This window comes from Monodelphis domestica, chromosome 4 (genome assembly GCF_027887165.1).
Source record: "Monodelphis domestica isolate mMonDom1 chromosome 4, mMonDom1.pri, whole genome shotgun sequence".
Lineage (NCBI taxonomy): Eukaryota > Metazoa > Chordata > Mammalia > Didelphimorphia > Didelphidae > Monodelphis > Monodelphis domestica.
Window position 1 is genome coordinate 332,661,911 of NC_077230.1, and position 17,024 is coordinate 332,678,934.

Sequence of the window (17,024 nt, forward strand, 5' to 3'; positions counted from 1 at the left end):
AAATCTCCTCTGTCACCTCCCCTAAGTCCTTACATCTACCAATCACTGTAGATGTTTCTAAAGGACCGCCTATTCTTAGTCCACACCTAAGAAGGTGTGGATTTTTGAGTAATTCACACCAGGAAAGCTCTGAGTAAGTTTTCCAGTTCTTTGTTCCTTGTAAATTCACAAGTTGCTTGACCTTTATAGGTACTTAGCTTAAGAAAAGTATGGGTTTAAGTACTTTTCATTGTTCAGAAAAGAGTTTACAACTTTATCTTCCCCTAGGGCAGACCCAAGTAGGTAAAGTAGAATTCTCACATTCCTGCTTTAAGTAGAGTTCACTGCCCAAATGGAGAATGGTCTTAATCCAATCTTATAAAGTAGGGTCTGGGAAATTTTAAGGTTTACACTAGCCCTTACCACTCTTCTGCCTTGAAATCAATACATGGTATTTATTCCAAGATGGAAGGTAAGAGTTTAAAAAAAAAAACAACACCAGCAAGTATCATCTGCAATGGGGATAAGTTAGATGCCTTTCCAATAAGATCAGGAATGAAGCAGGGATGCCCATTATCACCACTACTATTTAATATTTTAATAGAAATGCAAGCAGTAGCAATTAGAGAAGGTAAAGAAATTGAAGGGATCAAAAGTAGGCAACAAGGAAACTAAACTAATCACTCTTTGCAAATAACATGATGGTATACCTAGAGAATCCAAAATATCAACTAAAAAGCTAGTAGAAATAATCAATAACTTTAGCAAAGTTGCAGGGGACAAAATAAACCCACATAAATCATCAGCATTCCTATATATTTCCAACAAAACTCAGCAGCAAGAGTTAGAAAGAGCGACTCCATTTAAAAATCACTCTAGACAATATAAAATACCTGAGAACCTACTTGCCAGGGCAAATTCAGAAATTATATGAACATAACTACAAAACATTTCACATAAATAAAACTAGATCTAAACAATTGGAAATCAATTGCTCATGGGTATGACAAGCTAATATAATAAAAATGACAATCCTACCTAAATTAATTTACTTATGCAGTGCTATACCTATCAAACTACCAAAATACTTTTTTATAGAATTAGAAAAAATTATTACAAAGTTCATCTGAAAGAACAAAAGATAAAGAATATCAAGGGAACTAATGAAAAAATGTGAAGGATGAAGGCCTAGCATTACCATATCTCAAACTACATTATAAATCAGTGATCATCAAAACTATATGGTACTGGCTTAGAGAGAGAAGGGTGGATCAGTAGAATAGATTTGGAGTAAATTGCCTCAGCAAGCTAGTGTTTGATAAACCTAAAGATCCCAACTGCTGGGAAAATTGGAAAACAGTATTGGAAAAAATTAGGTTTACACCATCATCTTACACCCTATACCAAGATTAACAGAATGGGTAAATTACTTAAATATAAAGAGGGAAATCATAAATAAATTAGGTAAACAAAGAACAGTATACCTGTCAGATCTATGGGAAAGGAACAAATTTAAAACCAAGCAGGAAATAGAGAACACTACTGTGAAGATAGGATTAACTCTCCGCTTGTCTATTTTTAGCTAAACAAATCAACAATTTAAAGTACCCCCTACTTTAAGTAAGAGAGTTGCAAATCACTAGAGTAAGCTCATACCTCCAAAGATCATTGCCCCCCACCCTTGGGCAGTGCTAGGCAAATTGAAAGACTGTGATTGGTTCCTATGAAGTAGGGGAGCAACATGAAGTGATGTCAAGAAAACTGCTTTGAGGCCAGCTCAAGGATTCAATCATTCTCTCTGCATTGGTGAGCTGGACTGGAGGAGACTCTTTCCTTGGATCCTGTGGTGGTGAGTGGAGTGATTTCTTTGTTCTTTGGTAGGAGACCCTCTCTGCTTGTTAGTGCTTTGGGGGGACAGTCCCTTCAGTATGAGTTCTGGTGAGATTCTTGGCAGTCTTAACCTAGAGTGCACTGAAGGTTCTTTCTTGGTGGATTCTTCAGCATCTCCTGGGTCTTTAGATTTCAGCTTCCTAATTAGGACTTTAGATTCTGGTGAGATTCACTTTCAGATTCACATTTGCTGTCTGGAGTCATTAGGATTAAACTTAGGGTATTTATAGCTAGGCAGTATTTTCTGTCTCTTTTTACATTTCCCACTTTCACTCTTTCCTACCTCATTGTAAAATAAAGCTGCTAGAGTCATTTTAACTTAAGCTATAATATTTTTAAATTGGCAACCACAATATTATTTTAGAATTCTTATATTTAGCATAAAAACCTAAATTTAAATTCTTACACTACAAAATTCAAAATGAATAATTTTGATATATTAAATGGAAAAGTGTACAAACAAAACCAATGCAACCAAAATTAGAAGGGAAGCAACAAATTGAAGGGAAAATTTTATAACTAAAACCTCTGACAAAGGTTTTATTTCTTTTTTCTCAAATTTATAAGGAGCTAAGTCAAATGTACAAGAAATCAAGCCATTCCCCAACTGACAAACAGTCAAGGGACATGAATAGGAAGTTTTCAGATCAGGAAATCAAAACTATCAATAAGCACATGAAGAAGTGTTCTAAATCTCTCATATTTAAAGAAACAAAAATCAAAACAATGCTGAGGTACCACCTCACACCCAGCATATTGGCCAATATAACAGTAAAGGAAAATAATAAATGTTGCAGGGGACAAGGCAAAATTGGGACATTGATGCATTGCTGGTGAAGTTGTGAATTAATCCAGTCATTCTGGAAGGTAATCTGGAACTATGCCCAAAGGGCTTTAAAAGAAAGCATACCCTTTGATCCAGCAATACCACTACTAGATTTGTACCCCAAAGAGATAATAAGGGAAAATACTTGTACAAAAATATACAAAAAAATAGCTGCACCCCTTGTGGTGGCAAAAAAATGGAAAATGGGGGGGTGTCCCTCAATTGGGGAATGGCTGAACAAATTGTGATATATGATGGTGATGGAATACTATTGTGTTAAAAGGAATTATGATCTTGAGGCTTTTCATATGAACTGGGAGAACCTTAATGAACTGATGCAGAGTGAAATGAGCAGAACCAGAAGAACATTGTACACAGAAAGTAAAACATTGTGGAACAATCCAATGTAATGGTCTTTGCTACTAGTATCAATGCAACAAGCCAGGACATTCCTGAAGGACTTCTGTAAAAGAATGTTATCCACATTGAGGTAAAGAACTATGGGAGTCGAAATGCAAATGCAAAACATATGACATCACTTATCACATGTATATATGGGTATGTGATTTGGGGTTTAAGCTCTAAAAAATTGCCCTATATCAAAAATGAATAATATGGAAATGGGTATTATGAAAGAGGAATTTGGAAAGCATGCAAAAGCCAGAGGGAAAGCATATAGATGGGTTTAAGCATGTCCATCCAAGAAAAATGACACAACAACCGCAGTGAGATTTCTATTAAAAGAGATAATACCTAGACATGGCATTCCCAATACCATAGATTTGAACAAGGGGTCCCATTTCACTTACCAAGGTCTGCAAGAAATCTACAAGAACTTGGGGATTAAATGCAACTATCATTCAGTTTATTGCCCCAAAGTTCTGGTCAGGTCGAGCATATGAACAAAGAATTGAAGACACAGATAGGTAAACTCTGTTCAGAAACACACTTAAAATGAACAGATGTTATGCCTCTTGCTTTGTTCAATATAAGAACTAGACCTAGGACTGACTTGCATATATCACCATTTGAAATGCTATATGGTCAGCCACTTTGGCATGGTAGGACACTAAAGTCACCATACTTGTCCATGTTAAAAGGGAATGTGTACTTCATGAATATTTAAAACAGATACAAAGTAGACTAGACGAACTAAGGAAAGTGGACTTGCTTGTGCAAAGAATACCACTAGATTTTTCATTGCATAAGATAAAACCAGGAGATAAGGTATATGTCAAGAACTTTAATAGAGAATCTCCTACAGAACCAAGATGGATCCAAAATGGATCAGACCAACATTGGTCATAATGACAACTCCAACATCTATAAAGGTTGATCAAAGAGATCCATGGTTCCATGCTTCACATGTAAAATTACATCACACCCATAATGTTGAATAGACCTAGGAAAATAATCAACAATCAATAATAGTCTCTATGGAAAACAAAGGAAAGCATACATGAGAGTACATATCAACAGACAGTACAGACAAGAGAGCATTGCACATGTTAAAATGATAGCCTATGAATGGAAACTATGAAAGGAAAGCCAATAAAAGAGTAAAAGAAATGTGCATTTAAAATTTTAACTCCAAAGAAAATCTTTTATACAAAGTCTCTGCCTACAATAGCAACAGCAATGAAAGTAACAAAATTATTTCAAATGAATACATAACTCCAAACCAAACAAATTACATTAAATCCAAATTCTATCTCCAAGCCATAGCTAAAGAAAACATACAATAAATCTCCTTGTGAAAAATTCAAACAACAAAAAGATAAAACTTCAAATTCCCATTCTTAACAAATTCTAAGAACTTATACTATCATGCTTACACCCACCCATGAAGATTAACATATGCAAAGCTTGCTTCCACTCATGAAGATAAACACATGTAATGTTTACACATGAAGAATAACTGATGAATTATGACAAGCACTCATGAAGATCTCATAGCTTACTTTCATGCACAATGAACATTTCAACCTTACATACATTCACATGTAAAAACCTTACACGCATGCATGTTCCTGATTGTTCCAGTATGTTCCTGATTGTTCCAGTATGTTCCTGAATTGAATACAGGACTACAATCCAGAGTGACAGTAGACAAGAGTGGCATGCTGACCAGATGTAAAGAGAACAGGACACACAGTTTCTACAATCAACATTGAAAGAAATGGAAGGACTTTCATGAGGTTATGTAAGAATGCGACATACATGTTAACATCATATATATATATACATACAAATGCTACACTAAAATATAATGTAGGAAGATATCTCATGGAATGGGTAAGTATACAACATATGCATAGTTGAAAAACACAAAAGTCACACTGATCTATAAATTTCTGTGGAAAATTCAAACAGACAAAGAAATTTCTTATCTGCATGAATTTGCACAGAAATCTAGAACAATGTATTATGGATGTACATATGTAAATTTGTATAAATACAACCTATGTACACATGTAAATACTAATGTAGTAATAAACTAACTATATTAGAATAATTTATTAATGTTCTAATGACTAACTATAGGTACAGCTTAGAAAATTGGTTCAAAGTCTTAGGGAAGTAGAGATAGACATAAAACTATTTAAGTATAGAAGTTAGATTACATTATAATTTTACATTAGCAATTGTTAGTAATAGAAAAGTTTACTTAGTTGAATTTATAGACATTAGGAGATAAGACATTTACATATTCAAAATGCTGTTGAAATTGTTGGAATTGTTTAAAGTTGTTACATGAGTTATTATGTCAAAACCGTATTTCATGTAAATCCCTATTACCTAAACCATTTTTTCCTATACCCAAACTTAACATAGAACTAGATAGACAGAATAGCTAAAATAAGATTAGGATTTGTTATTTTGGGAGGGTAAAGGAATATTTAATATAATACAGGGTTAAGAATTAGTTAGAAATATAACAAAATATATCTAAAAGGTAAGTGTCATTAAAAAATGCTGGTTGCATTTTTGCAAGATGAAAAGGGAGGATTGTGAAAGAGGAATTGGGAAAGCATGCAAAAGCCAGAGGGAAAGCATGCAGCAATACAAGAAGCAATGGCTGGAGGTTGATCAGCTGTCAATCAAAGGAAGATTCCATTTAAAATGTTACCAGGAAACAGTTGAAGGCAAGAGCCAATTGCTGATTGATTTCTGGGTTTCTTGGCTGATGGTGGTGACTTTGAAGGAAGAAGCTGGTTTTATCTCTGGTTCTTGGGATAATCAAGTTGGAGGTGGCCTGGCTGATTTGAAGGCAGAAGGACAATAATCCATATATCTCTCTCTGATTTGCTCTTTTTCATGGTAGTGACTGAATTGCCATTTCTCTCAATATCCTCCAACCTCTAAGGCTCACTGTAGATAATAGGAAAACCTCCAACCCTCTTACCTCCATTCTCCATCTTTTCATGTTTCCCCAATAAACCTCTACTTGAGATAAAGGAGAAAAGAATATTTCCTCTGAAACATCATAGCTCACCCTGAGTGACTTAGAAGGAGGCCGAAGAAGAAGTGGGGAAAGAAAGCAGAGGGGAGGAAGGGAGGTATAGAGGGAGGACGGTAGGCAAAAGAAAGATAAGTACCTGATCCATTAGTTATCATTTACCCATCAAATATACCACCTCAATATTATCTATTACAGAATCAAGTACACAGTTATAACATTTGTACTACCCAGTGGAATTGCTTGTCAACTCTGGGAGGGGGAAGGGAAAAGGAAGGAAAGAAAATGAAACATGGAAACATGGAAAAATATTTTTAAATTTAAAAAAAATTTTAATGGGGAAGAAAAGCTGAGGATTTCTAGCTTTTGTTTCCCACTACATTTTTTGCTGTTTTTTCTTTCTTCTTTTTCTTTATAGTGACTCCTTCAAGGAAAAAGCCTATTTTTTTTTTCCTCTTTCCTTTTCTCATAACACTACCTGTGGCAGGATTGCCAGTAAAAGTTTGATTTAAATGGCAGGATACTTGGGACCTTGCTATGGGTGTGTGTGTAATTGCTACTTATATATGTATTAGAATTCTCACTTCCTCCCACCACCAACATGGGTTAGGTTTATTTATTCCTAGAAGACAACAAAACTGAACTGGGGATTTGATTGATCCGGGATTGAACTAGCCTTTACAGAAGCTAGTCCTAATAGCCAAGAGGTGGAGATGAGGAGGGAGAGCATTCCTTGAATGAGGGCAGACAGTGAAAATGCCCAGAAGAATCTTGTTCCAGGAACAGTGAGGAGGCCAGTGTCACTGTTCCAAGAGTAAGTGGTGGTATATAAGGTATCATTACTTAAATAATTACTATAAATGTATTCACAAAATCAAAAAATGTCAGTCAACTTTTTTACATTTTATTAAAAAATTTAACTATGTGAGTTAGTTTATATACCTTAAGCAAGAGACAGTATAACACAACAGATAGAGAGCTAGTCTTAGAGTCAGAGGGACCTAAGTTCAAGATCTTCATATTTCTGACACCCAGAGGCTTTATGACTGAGTAAATTACCAGCTTTCAGAGCCCTCAACTCATTCTTTTTTATTTTAAGTTTCTAGGTAATTGCTGACCTGAACTGGAAAAAAGGGTTCCCATTCCATGAATTCCTTTAAATCAGTCAAATCACATGACCAGGTTAAAAAAATCTTATTCCTCTTGATTAGAGAAATGCAAATTAAATCAATTCTGAGTTATCACCTCACTCCTATGAGATTGGCCAATATGTCAGAAAAGAAAAATGATAAATATTGGAGGAAATGTGGAAAAATTGGGACACTAATACACTGCTGGTGGAGTTGTGTATTGATCCAACCAATCTGGAGGGCAATGTAGAATTATGCCCAAAGGGCTTTTAAAAAGTTCCAGCAATAACACTACTGGGGCTATATCCAAAAAAGCTAAAAAAAAATGGGGAAAGACCTGCTTGTATAAAAATATATATAGCTGCTCCTTCAGTGGTGGCAAAGAATCAGAAATTAAAGGGATGTACATCAATTGGGGAATGACTGAACAAATTGTGGTATATGGTGGTGATGGGATACTGTTGTACTATTAGGAATGATGAACAGCATGATTTCAGAAAGCACTGGAAAGACCTACATGAAGAGATGCAGAATGAAATACGCAGAACCAGGAAAACATTGTACACAGTAACAACAATATTGTGGAATGATCAAATGTGATAGATTTAGCTACTATCAGCAATACAATGATCCAGGACAATTCTGAGGAACTTATGACAAAGAATGCTCTCCATCTCCAGAGAAAGAACTATTGGAGTATCTGAGAAGGGAATTTGTACTGTAATTTGATCATCAATATTATATATTAAAAAGGGATTTAGACTTCCCTTCCATCTGTTTTGAATTTCATTCAATCAGCAATCAGGGAATTGATCCCACAGGCACTACCACTCTAGGAGGTGCCAGGTTAATTGAGGTATTGTGATTGGTTCCTGGTAAGTGATATAAGAGAGCTAGTGGGTGTAGTAAGGATTTATAAGATGAGACCCAGCAGAAAGCTGGGGGTTGGGGGGTGTTATTTTCTGAGGCTGAGATTCAGAGACAGACACTGAGTTGTTGGGCTCTGGATTATTAGGCTAGGAAATTCTTTACCTCCTTTCTATATTTCTCTCTTATTTTCTTTTTCTTACTAACAAATCTAGCTATTAAGAGTCTTGTGACTTAAGGGTATAAAGATTAAAAATTAGGGGAAACTGAGGCAGGTAGAAATTAGTTTCTCTCTGAGTATTATATTTTTTAGAGTTTTATTAAAGGTTGAGAATTTAAGAAAGTACAAGTAAGAAAGGCACGTGCTAGGTGGGCCAAGAGGCCCAATTCAATTTCACTCACATCATGAGAGACGCATCTGCTACGAAGTGGAAGTAGAAAACAGACCCTCAGTAGGCGGAGAACTCCTTTAAATAATAATTCATGTTCTCGCCCAGGTGAGAATTCAGTGCGATTATAAAGCATCCTGGGAAGTGAACAAGGACTTCTGGGGACTGGAGTCCTGGATCCAAGTCTCCATTTTTACATTTCGCCATGTGATCATTTTTGGGGAAAAAAAAAATTTTCCCCAAAAGGATCATGAAAACATAATCAACTTAAAGATTACAATAATTCGAGGATAAGAGAAAAAAAAGAATAAAACCAATAAATGCTGGACGCATTGACAAAAAGCCAGTTAGGGGACAGTCCCCTTTGGCATGAAAGTATACATACAAATAAATGTTCAACCAACTACACCCAAAGTTCATTCTTGTGCAGCTTGTGGTCTGGAGTCTTCTTCATGGGTGTCTTCTCCAACAGTTCAGTTTCTGGATTCTTCTTCTTAAAAGGAATTTAAACTTTGCAATTTAACTGGTCTGGAGCAGATGGCTGCAGGCAGGCAGGGAGAAGCAGCCATCCAAAGCGGATGGCGGCAGGCAGGCAGGCAGGCAGGGAAGGGCCAGGCCGGGAGCCAGTGAGCTAGCTATCTAATGACTGGAACTAGTAGCAGGCTTTGCGAGGGTAAAAAACGTCGGCCAGAGAAACATGGATCAAAAAATTTCTAGGCACTAGCTATTAAAAGCTGAACTTAGTAGAGAAAAGAATCAGAAGATTGAGAGTATTTCGTTTTCCCAACATGGTAAGCCAAACTGTAAAGATTAAAAATTAGGGGGAAATGAGGCAGGTAGAAATTAGTTTCTCTCTGAGTATTATATTTTTTAGAGTTTTATTAAGTTGAGAATTTAAGAAAGCACAAGTAAGAAAGGCACGTGCTAGGTAGGCCAAGAGGCCCAATTCAATTTCACTCACATCATAAGAGACACATCTGCTTCTAAGAGGAAGTAGAAAAGAGACCCTCAGTAGGTGAAGAACTCCTTTAAATAATAATTCGTGTTCTCGCCCAGGTGAGAATTCAGTGCGATTACAAAGCATTCTGGGAAGCGAGCAAAGACTTCTGGGGACTGGAGTCCTGGATTCAAGTCTCCATTTTTACAAGGGTTATTTACAATTTTTGGCAACCACCCATTCTAAGTATTTCAAGCAGGAATGCAGATGAAATCATAGTATTTTTCACTGATTTATTTGAGTATATGTTTAAGGGTTTTGGTTTTATAAGATTATTCACTTACAAAATGAAAAATATGGAAAAAATTGAAATGATCCCAATATTTTAAAAATTCAAATACTTTTAACTATCTTTTCTTTTAGAACATATGCTAATGCAGAAGAGTCAGAGAAGAAATATTAATATTAAATATTAAAAATTAGGTGATTCATTTTGGAGTAACAAAGGAAAAAATAAACAGAAAGATGAAGGAATCAAATTCAAAAAATGCCAAATTATACCATTTTTTACCCAATTCAGACATAAATACTTATCTTGCTTTATAAATGGTGAGTATATAAGTTATGTAATAATTCAGTGCTAGAGTACCCCTAAAGAGATAATAAGGAAAAAGACATGTACAAGAATATTCATAGCTGAGCTCTTTGTGGTGGCAAAAAATTGGAAAATGAAGGGATCCCCTTCAATTGGGGAATGGCTGAACAAATTGTGGTATCTGATGGTGATGGAATACTATAGTGCTCAAAGGAATAATAAAGTGGAGGAATTTGATGGGAACTGAAACAACCTCCAGGAATTGATGCAGAGTGAGGAGCAGAACCAGGAGAATACTGTACACAGAGACTGATACACTGTGGTACAATTAAATGTAATGGACTTCTCTATTAGTGGCAATGCAGTGATCCTGAACAACTGGAAGGAATCTACAAGAAAAACCACTATCCACATTCAGAGGAAAAACTGTGGAAGTAGAAACACAGAAGAAAAACTACTGCATGAATACATGGGTCAAGGGGATATGGTTGGGGATGTACTCTAAATGAACATCCTAATGCAAATACCAACAACATGGAAATAGGTTCTGATCAAGGACACAAGTAATACCCAATGAAATTGCGCATCGGCTGCAGGAAGGGTGGGTGGAGGGTGTGAATCTTAAAATTTCTCAGACTTGTGAATGTTAAAAATTCTCAGACTCTACCTTAGAACATTTTTGGTTAAAGCTGCTATCCCCTTACTTTTTAATGAAGGGACTTTAGTCAGGAATGTAAGTGGGAACTCTAACATTACTCCAACCATACTTTAGGGGAAGATAAAGTTGTAAACTCCTGATTGGACAATGAAAAGTCCCCAACCCATACTTAAAGTGAAGCAAAAACCCTTAAGCTAGGTCTATTTTTATATCTAATACAAAGGGGGGGGCTAAGTACCTATGAAGATCAAATTAATCAGGCAACTTGCAAAGGACAAGATTAGTCTACTCAGGTGTGAATTACTCAAAAGTTTTAGTCTACTCAGGTGTGAATTAAGAATGGTCAGTCCTTTGGAAAATGTCTAGTGTGATTGGCAGATGTGAAAACTTAGGGGAGGTGACATAGGAGAAAATTCTCTTTAAAAGGAGGTCAGAAAGGCCTCTGAGAAAAATTCAGCTATGGAGCCTGAATTGGAGGCTGGTCTCTGTCTCGGTGGCTGAAAGGAAATTCAGCCTTGGAAGCTGAAGTGAAGCTTCCTGAGCTATACTGGAGGGTCTCTCTGAACACTAGAGTTTTGCTTGGAAAGATCTTGTGGTGAGTTGATAAAAGACTGACTGATCTCTTTCTTAAGGCTTAAGCCTAAGCTGGCCTAGGCTGGCCTAGCCCTTTTCTCATTATTTCCTCTTACTCTCTCTCTCCCTTTCATTAATTCCTTAATTTGTATTAATTAAAATCTCCATAAAACCCAGCTGACTTGGGTGTTTCATAATTGGGAATTTTTCTCATGGTGACCACCTTATTTTTGATTTAACTCAAGACACTGTCTTGAAACCATATTTTCGCTGTCACAATTTAAGGCAAGCACTCTTTTATCTGTCACAAGGGGAGGGAGGGAAATAATGTGATTATTATAACCAAGGAATAATGTTCTAAATTGACTAATTAAATTAATTTTAAAAAATAATAATTCCATGCTACAGGCAACTATCTCAAATTAAAAATCTCAACTAGGATACAGATCTACAGGTAAAAGAAGCTTCTTATTCCAGTGATGTCTTAGGTCCAGTCAAATGAAAAAATGTCAACTACATACATGATGTTACTAAAATTCCATAATTAAGTCATTTACTTTTAATAAATTTATGATTTTTTAAAGCTTCTTACCTCCAGACTTCCAGAATGTGCTGCCCAATGTAAAGGGGTAAATTTATGGAGGACATCAACTTCATTAATGCTGATTCCACTCTCTACAATTTCTGCGAGCTGTTTTACATCACCAGCTTTCACTGCATCATGTATACTAGCAAAGTGCACTTTCTTCCTGAGATCTGAAATATCATGAAATTTGAAAGATTATAGACTATTGTAGTTTTCAGAAAATCCTTTTACCTATATTATATCAATTAATATTGAAGAATGCATCAATGAAAATTGTACAAAATTATTTGTTTTCTAAATCACTGTCTAGAAAAAATTGATGTATTATACAACGAAAGTTACTGAAACATGTTTCATTTGTTTTGGTTTGGATGTGAGTGAGATTTCACCAGCATAGGGAACCCATGTTGTGAAATTCCCTCCATTAATGCAAATAGGCAATTAATCTGTTTTAAGAGAATTGCTCAGGGCACAGAAAGGGGCTAGATGTCCCAGAGCTGGCACCATGCTAGTTTTCCTAACTCCAAGGAAGTCTTTGTATTCACCATGCTATGCTATCTCCTGATGCTTTTTACAGATCTCTTTGTTCTTATTAATGATCTGAACTTAAAGTTACAAGGTTTTGGCAAAAGTATTAATGTTATGTTTGGATACATAAAAACTTTTAAAAATAAACTTAAAATTTTCAAGCAAGATGTAGAAACTAAAACTTATAAGTGTTTTACTCAAGTAACAAAGTATTTTGAGAAGACCAATGCAGCTGTACAAAATGAAATGGAACCATTGCATATAAAAAGCATGTTAGACTCCTTACATAATCAATTCAGTGATAGATTTAATCAATTTAGAAGCCTAGAACAGATCTTGAAAATAATTAAGTATCCTGATGTAGAAGTCTACAGTAGTTTGGAATTAAATGGTTTCCAATGGATGCAAGTTGATGATTTGGAGATGCAACTTTCAGAATTTCAAGAAAGCATCTGGGTTCGGGTGTTTGTCAAAGCTCAAGAATCTGGAAAGGTGCCACTTGGAGTTCGTCAACATTCACATACCAGAGTTGCATCCATAAATGTCTGTGAATGTCAATAAAAGACTGGGCAGAGCCCACGTAGGGCTTTTGGCACGGAACTCTTGGCTGGAACAGACAGGTGAGTGTAGCAGTCCACCCCTAGCTATGGGCAAGGGGAACAGTTGGTATGTGCAGATTGCCTTAAAAGAGAGCATGCTCAGTCTTGAGCATGCTCAGTATTGCTCATGGCTGGGAAGGCCTCTGACCCTTGACCCCAGCTTCCCCCAGGTTAGGCGGGAAAACAGGTTTCTTTGTTCTCGCCTGGTTAAGAGAAACCACACCTACGCCTTGTCATTAACCAATGAGGATCATCCCTATGTACTGTGTATCAAAGGGTATATGTAGCCCAGCAAGCTCCGCCTCTCTCTCTCTCTCTCTCTCTCTCTCTCTCTCTCTCTCTCTCTCTCTCTCTCTCTCTCTCTCTCTCTCTTTCAGGCTAGCTGATGGCTGTCCTGGCAGGAGCTTGGCCATCTTTAATCTTTCTCTATTCACCTCTCTGACCTGTGTGGTATTAAATGTGGATCTCTGGACTGGTAAAAGCCTTCGGAAGGGTCCTTTGATCAGAGCTTAGCTGTGGCTCATGGAAAATTAATAAAGATTCATTCTGGCCACCTCATATTTCTAATTTGACTCCGTCATCCCCCTCGTGGTATCTAAAACTTCTATCCTGTCTCTATCTTCCTACCTTAAAGCTTCTCTCCCCTCTGAGGAAGCTTTAGTGAGGGAGAGAGGAATGCTTGGAGGATGTGTTATATGTGGTCAGAACTTAGAGTAAGGAAGAGATGTTAAATCTATGCTTATCTACCTTTCTATCTCAAATGATTATTAATAAACCTTATGAAAAATAATAACAGGTAGATTTATTCATTTTAAATCTAACAGATGGCAACCACTGTCGTGAGGTAATTAATAGTTTTCTTCTGAGAGGTTCTTAGAATAGGGGGATTTTTAGCAGTTGTCTGCTTTCATATGCGGGACACACCTTGGCCTAGGCAGTGGCAGTTTTCCCTTTCCAGCCTTCCAGGATTGGCAAGGACCTTCCTCTCATGTGGCACCCCAGCCCCATTACTTTAGCTTAGATGAGGGTGGGATAGTAGAGAAAGGAGCCCAAGCCTTTTGCATCTCTGGGACCCAACCCAGCCCCTTACATCGTCTGCACTTTCCCCAGCAAGCCAAAACCCACAAGATGCGGATGCAGGCTCCTAGCTGTTGCTGCGCTCAGTACTGTGCAGCACAGGGACTGAGTGCAGTGCAGTGGTAGCCCCATAAATCAGACAGTAAAATAATACTGGGGGTACTTCCAGGCTGTAGGGGATTGGAGTGAGGAGAACCCAGTCCCCACAACTTTGGAACCTGACTGTGAGGGGTTGGAGTGGGAGACTGAAGTGTTTGGAACACCTGTGCTGCACTTTAAATCCTGATTCCACCTAGGGGTAGCAGGATAGCTCTGTAGTTTGAAAGCTAGACCTGGAAATGGGAGATTCTGTGTTGAAATCTGGCACTGGTTGAGAGACACTGATAATTAGGGTTAAACCCTCCCCAGAGCCTGCAACTTTGGAAACACCCACTGGCTTTACTTCTTGGGGAGGGGAAAGGACAGAACCTACAAGGAAGTGCTTTTTTATCTTAGTTTTTCTCTTCTCCCTTCCCTTCCTCATACATTCCTTGAAGGCTGACCACTTCCTCTATGACTTATCAAAAGCCACACTGTTTTTCCCCCCTTCTTCATCTCTCTCTCCTCACTTTCGGTAACCCCTACGCTGTAGTGTCTTGCCCTCTACACACAGTTTTAGCGCCTCCCTCAAGCAAGAAGTAAAACTGCAGTAAATTTAAAAAGAAAATACTTCTACTACATTTAAATAAAAGCATTATTAATAGTTAAATATTCATAATATTGAATTGAATTAAAAACAAATTTCTAAAATTGAACAAAGCCAAAATTAAATCAAATTAATTAAATGCAATATTAATAAATAATTTTAGAACACAATAGCATTATTATCAATAACACTAATTATTAATTTTCAATAACTATTAGCCACTAACAATCATTATTATTGATAATTGTTATAGATAATTGATACTTGTTTATGATTGTTGGTTATTATTAATTATTAATCACAATCATTATAATACATATTCATTATTCATAATATTGTTATGCAACAATTACTTCGTTCCTTACATTAGCTTATTATTTAACCCCATTCTCATTGCCTTCCACAATAACTTTGAAGAAATTAGTGTCTCCATTTTTTTCATGTTTTAGGAACCTTTCATTGTATGAATTGACCATTCAACAATACTCAGACGAGCTTAAATAGGCAGATTAAGACAGAAGGAATAGATACTATGCGAAATATTGCAACACAACAAGAGAAATCAGGAAAAAATCCTCCAGATTCACCCCTGCATAAACTTTTTAATTCTTAGGGTGATCCTAATCTTCCTAAGGAGAATTGAATGACCAAAAAAAAGGAAGCTAAAAAACTTTGCAAAGCCTGGATGGACATATCTTATACATGGCCAAAATGCAGATCCTTTGACTCCAAGGTCTTGAAAGATTTTAAGTAAGCCATTAAAAGCAAAGATTCCAAAGATTATAAATACTGGCTCTTGTGGGTCTATCATGTTGATAAATTAACCATCTCCTCCAGTGAGGAAACAATCCTTTCTTTGGAACCAGATCATTCTGACTTAACTCCTTCAGTTCCTCCTCCTGAACCCTTGATTAGATCTAGCAAAAAAACATACCCTATCAGGGGCAGCTGGGTAGCTTAGTGTATTGAGATCCAGGCCTAGAGATGGGAGGTCCTGGGTTCAAATCTGGCCTCAGACACTTCCCAGCTGTGTGACCCTGGGCAAGTCACTTAACCCCCATTGCCTAGCTCTTACCACTCTTCTGCCTTGGAACCAATACACAGTATTGACTCCAAGATGGAAGGTAAAGGTTAAAAAAAAAAATAAAAAACACCAAGATAAATTCAAAATGGGTGAGTGACTTAAACATAAAGAAGGAAACCATAAGTAAATTGGGTAAACACAGAATAGTATACATGTCAGACCTTTGGGAGGGGAAAGGCTTTAAAACCAAGCAAGATATAGAAAGAATCACAAAATGTAAAATAAATAATTTTGACTACATCAAACTAAAAAGCTTTTGTACAAACAAAACCAATATAACTAAAATCAGAAGGGAAACAACAAATTGGGAAAAAATCTTCATAGAAACCTCTGACAAAGGTTTAATTACTCATATTTATAATGAGCTAAATCAATTGTACAAAAAATCAAGCCATTCTCCAATTGATAAATGGGCAAGGGAAATGGATAGGCAGTTCTCAGATAAAGAAATCAAAACTATTAACAAGCACATGAAGGAGTGTTCTACATCTCTTATAATCAGAGAGATGCAAATCAAAACAACTCTGAGGTATCACCTCACACCTAGCAGATTGGCTAACATAACAGCAAAGGAAGGTAATGAATGCTGGAGGGGATGTGGCAAAGTAGGGACATTAATTCATTGCTGGTGGAGTTGTGAACTGATCCAACCATTCTGGAGGGCAATTTGGAACTATGCCCAAAGGGCGACAAAAGAATATCTACCCTTTGACCCAGCCATAGCACTGCTGGGTCTGTACCCCAAAGAGATAATGGACACAAAGACTTGTACAAAAATATTCATAGCTGTGCTCTTTGTGGTGGCCCAAAACTGGAAAACGAGGGGATGCCCATCAATTGGGGAATGGCTGAACAAACTGTGGTATATGTTGGTGATGGAATACTATTGTGCTAAAAGGAATAATAAAGTGGAGAAGTTCCATGGAGACTGGAACAACCTCCAGGAAGTGATGCAGAGCGAGAGGAGCAGAACCAGGAGAACATTGTACACAGAGACTAATACACTGTGGTATAATCGAACGTAATGGACTTCTCCATTAGGGGCGGTGTAATGTCCCTGAACAAATTTCAGGGATCCAGGAGAAAAAAAACACCATTCATAAGCAAAGGATAAACTATGGGAGTGGAAACACCGAGAAAAAGCAACTGCCTGAATACAGA

The 17,024-nt window shown here is 36.8% G+C and overlaps 1 protein-coding gene across 6 annotated transcripts in view; it reads right to left on the reverse strand.

The window, feature by feature from the left end:
- ANKRD42 (ankyrin repeat domain 42) overlaps window positions 1-17,024 on the reverse strand; it is a 175,765-nt gene that overhangs the window by 136,992 nt on the left and 21,749 nt on the right. For all 6 annotated transcript variants that reach the window (XR_001622318.2, XM_056794905.1, XM_016421956.2 and 3 more), the window contains exon 2: window positions 11,897-12,060. Coding sequence is in view for 5 of the 6 variants with exons in the window: in XM_056794905.1 (XP_056650883.1) it covers window positions 11,897-12,060 (164 nt within the window). In the remaining variant the exon portion in view is untranslated. The remainder of the gene's footprint in view (window positions 1-11,896; window positions 12,061-17,024) is intronic.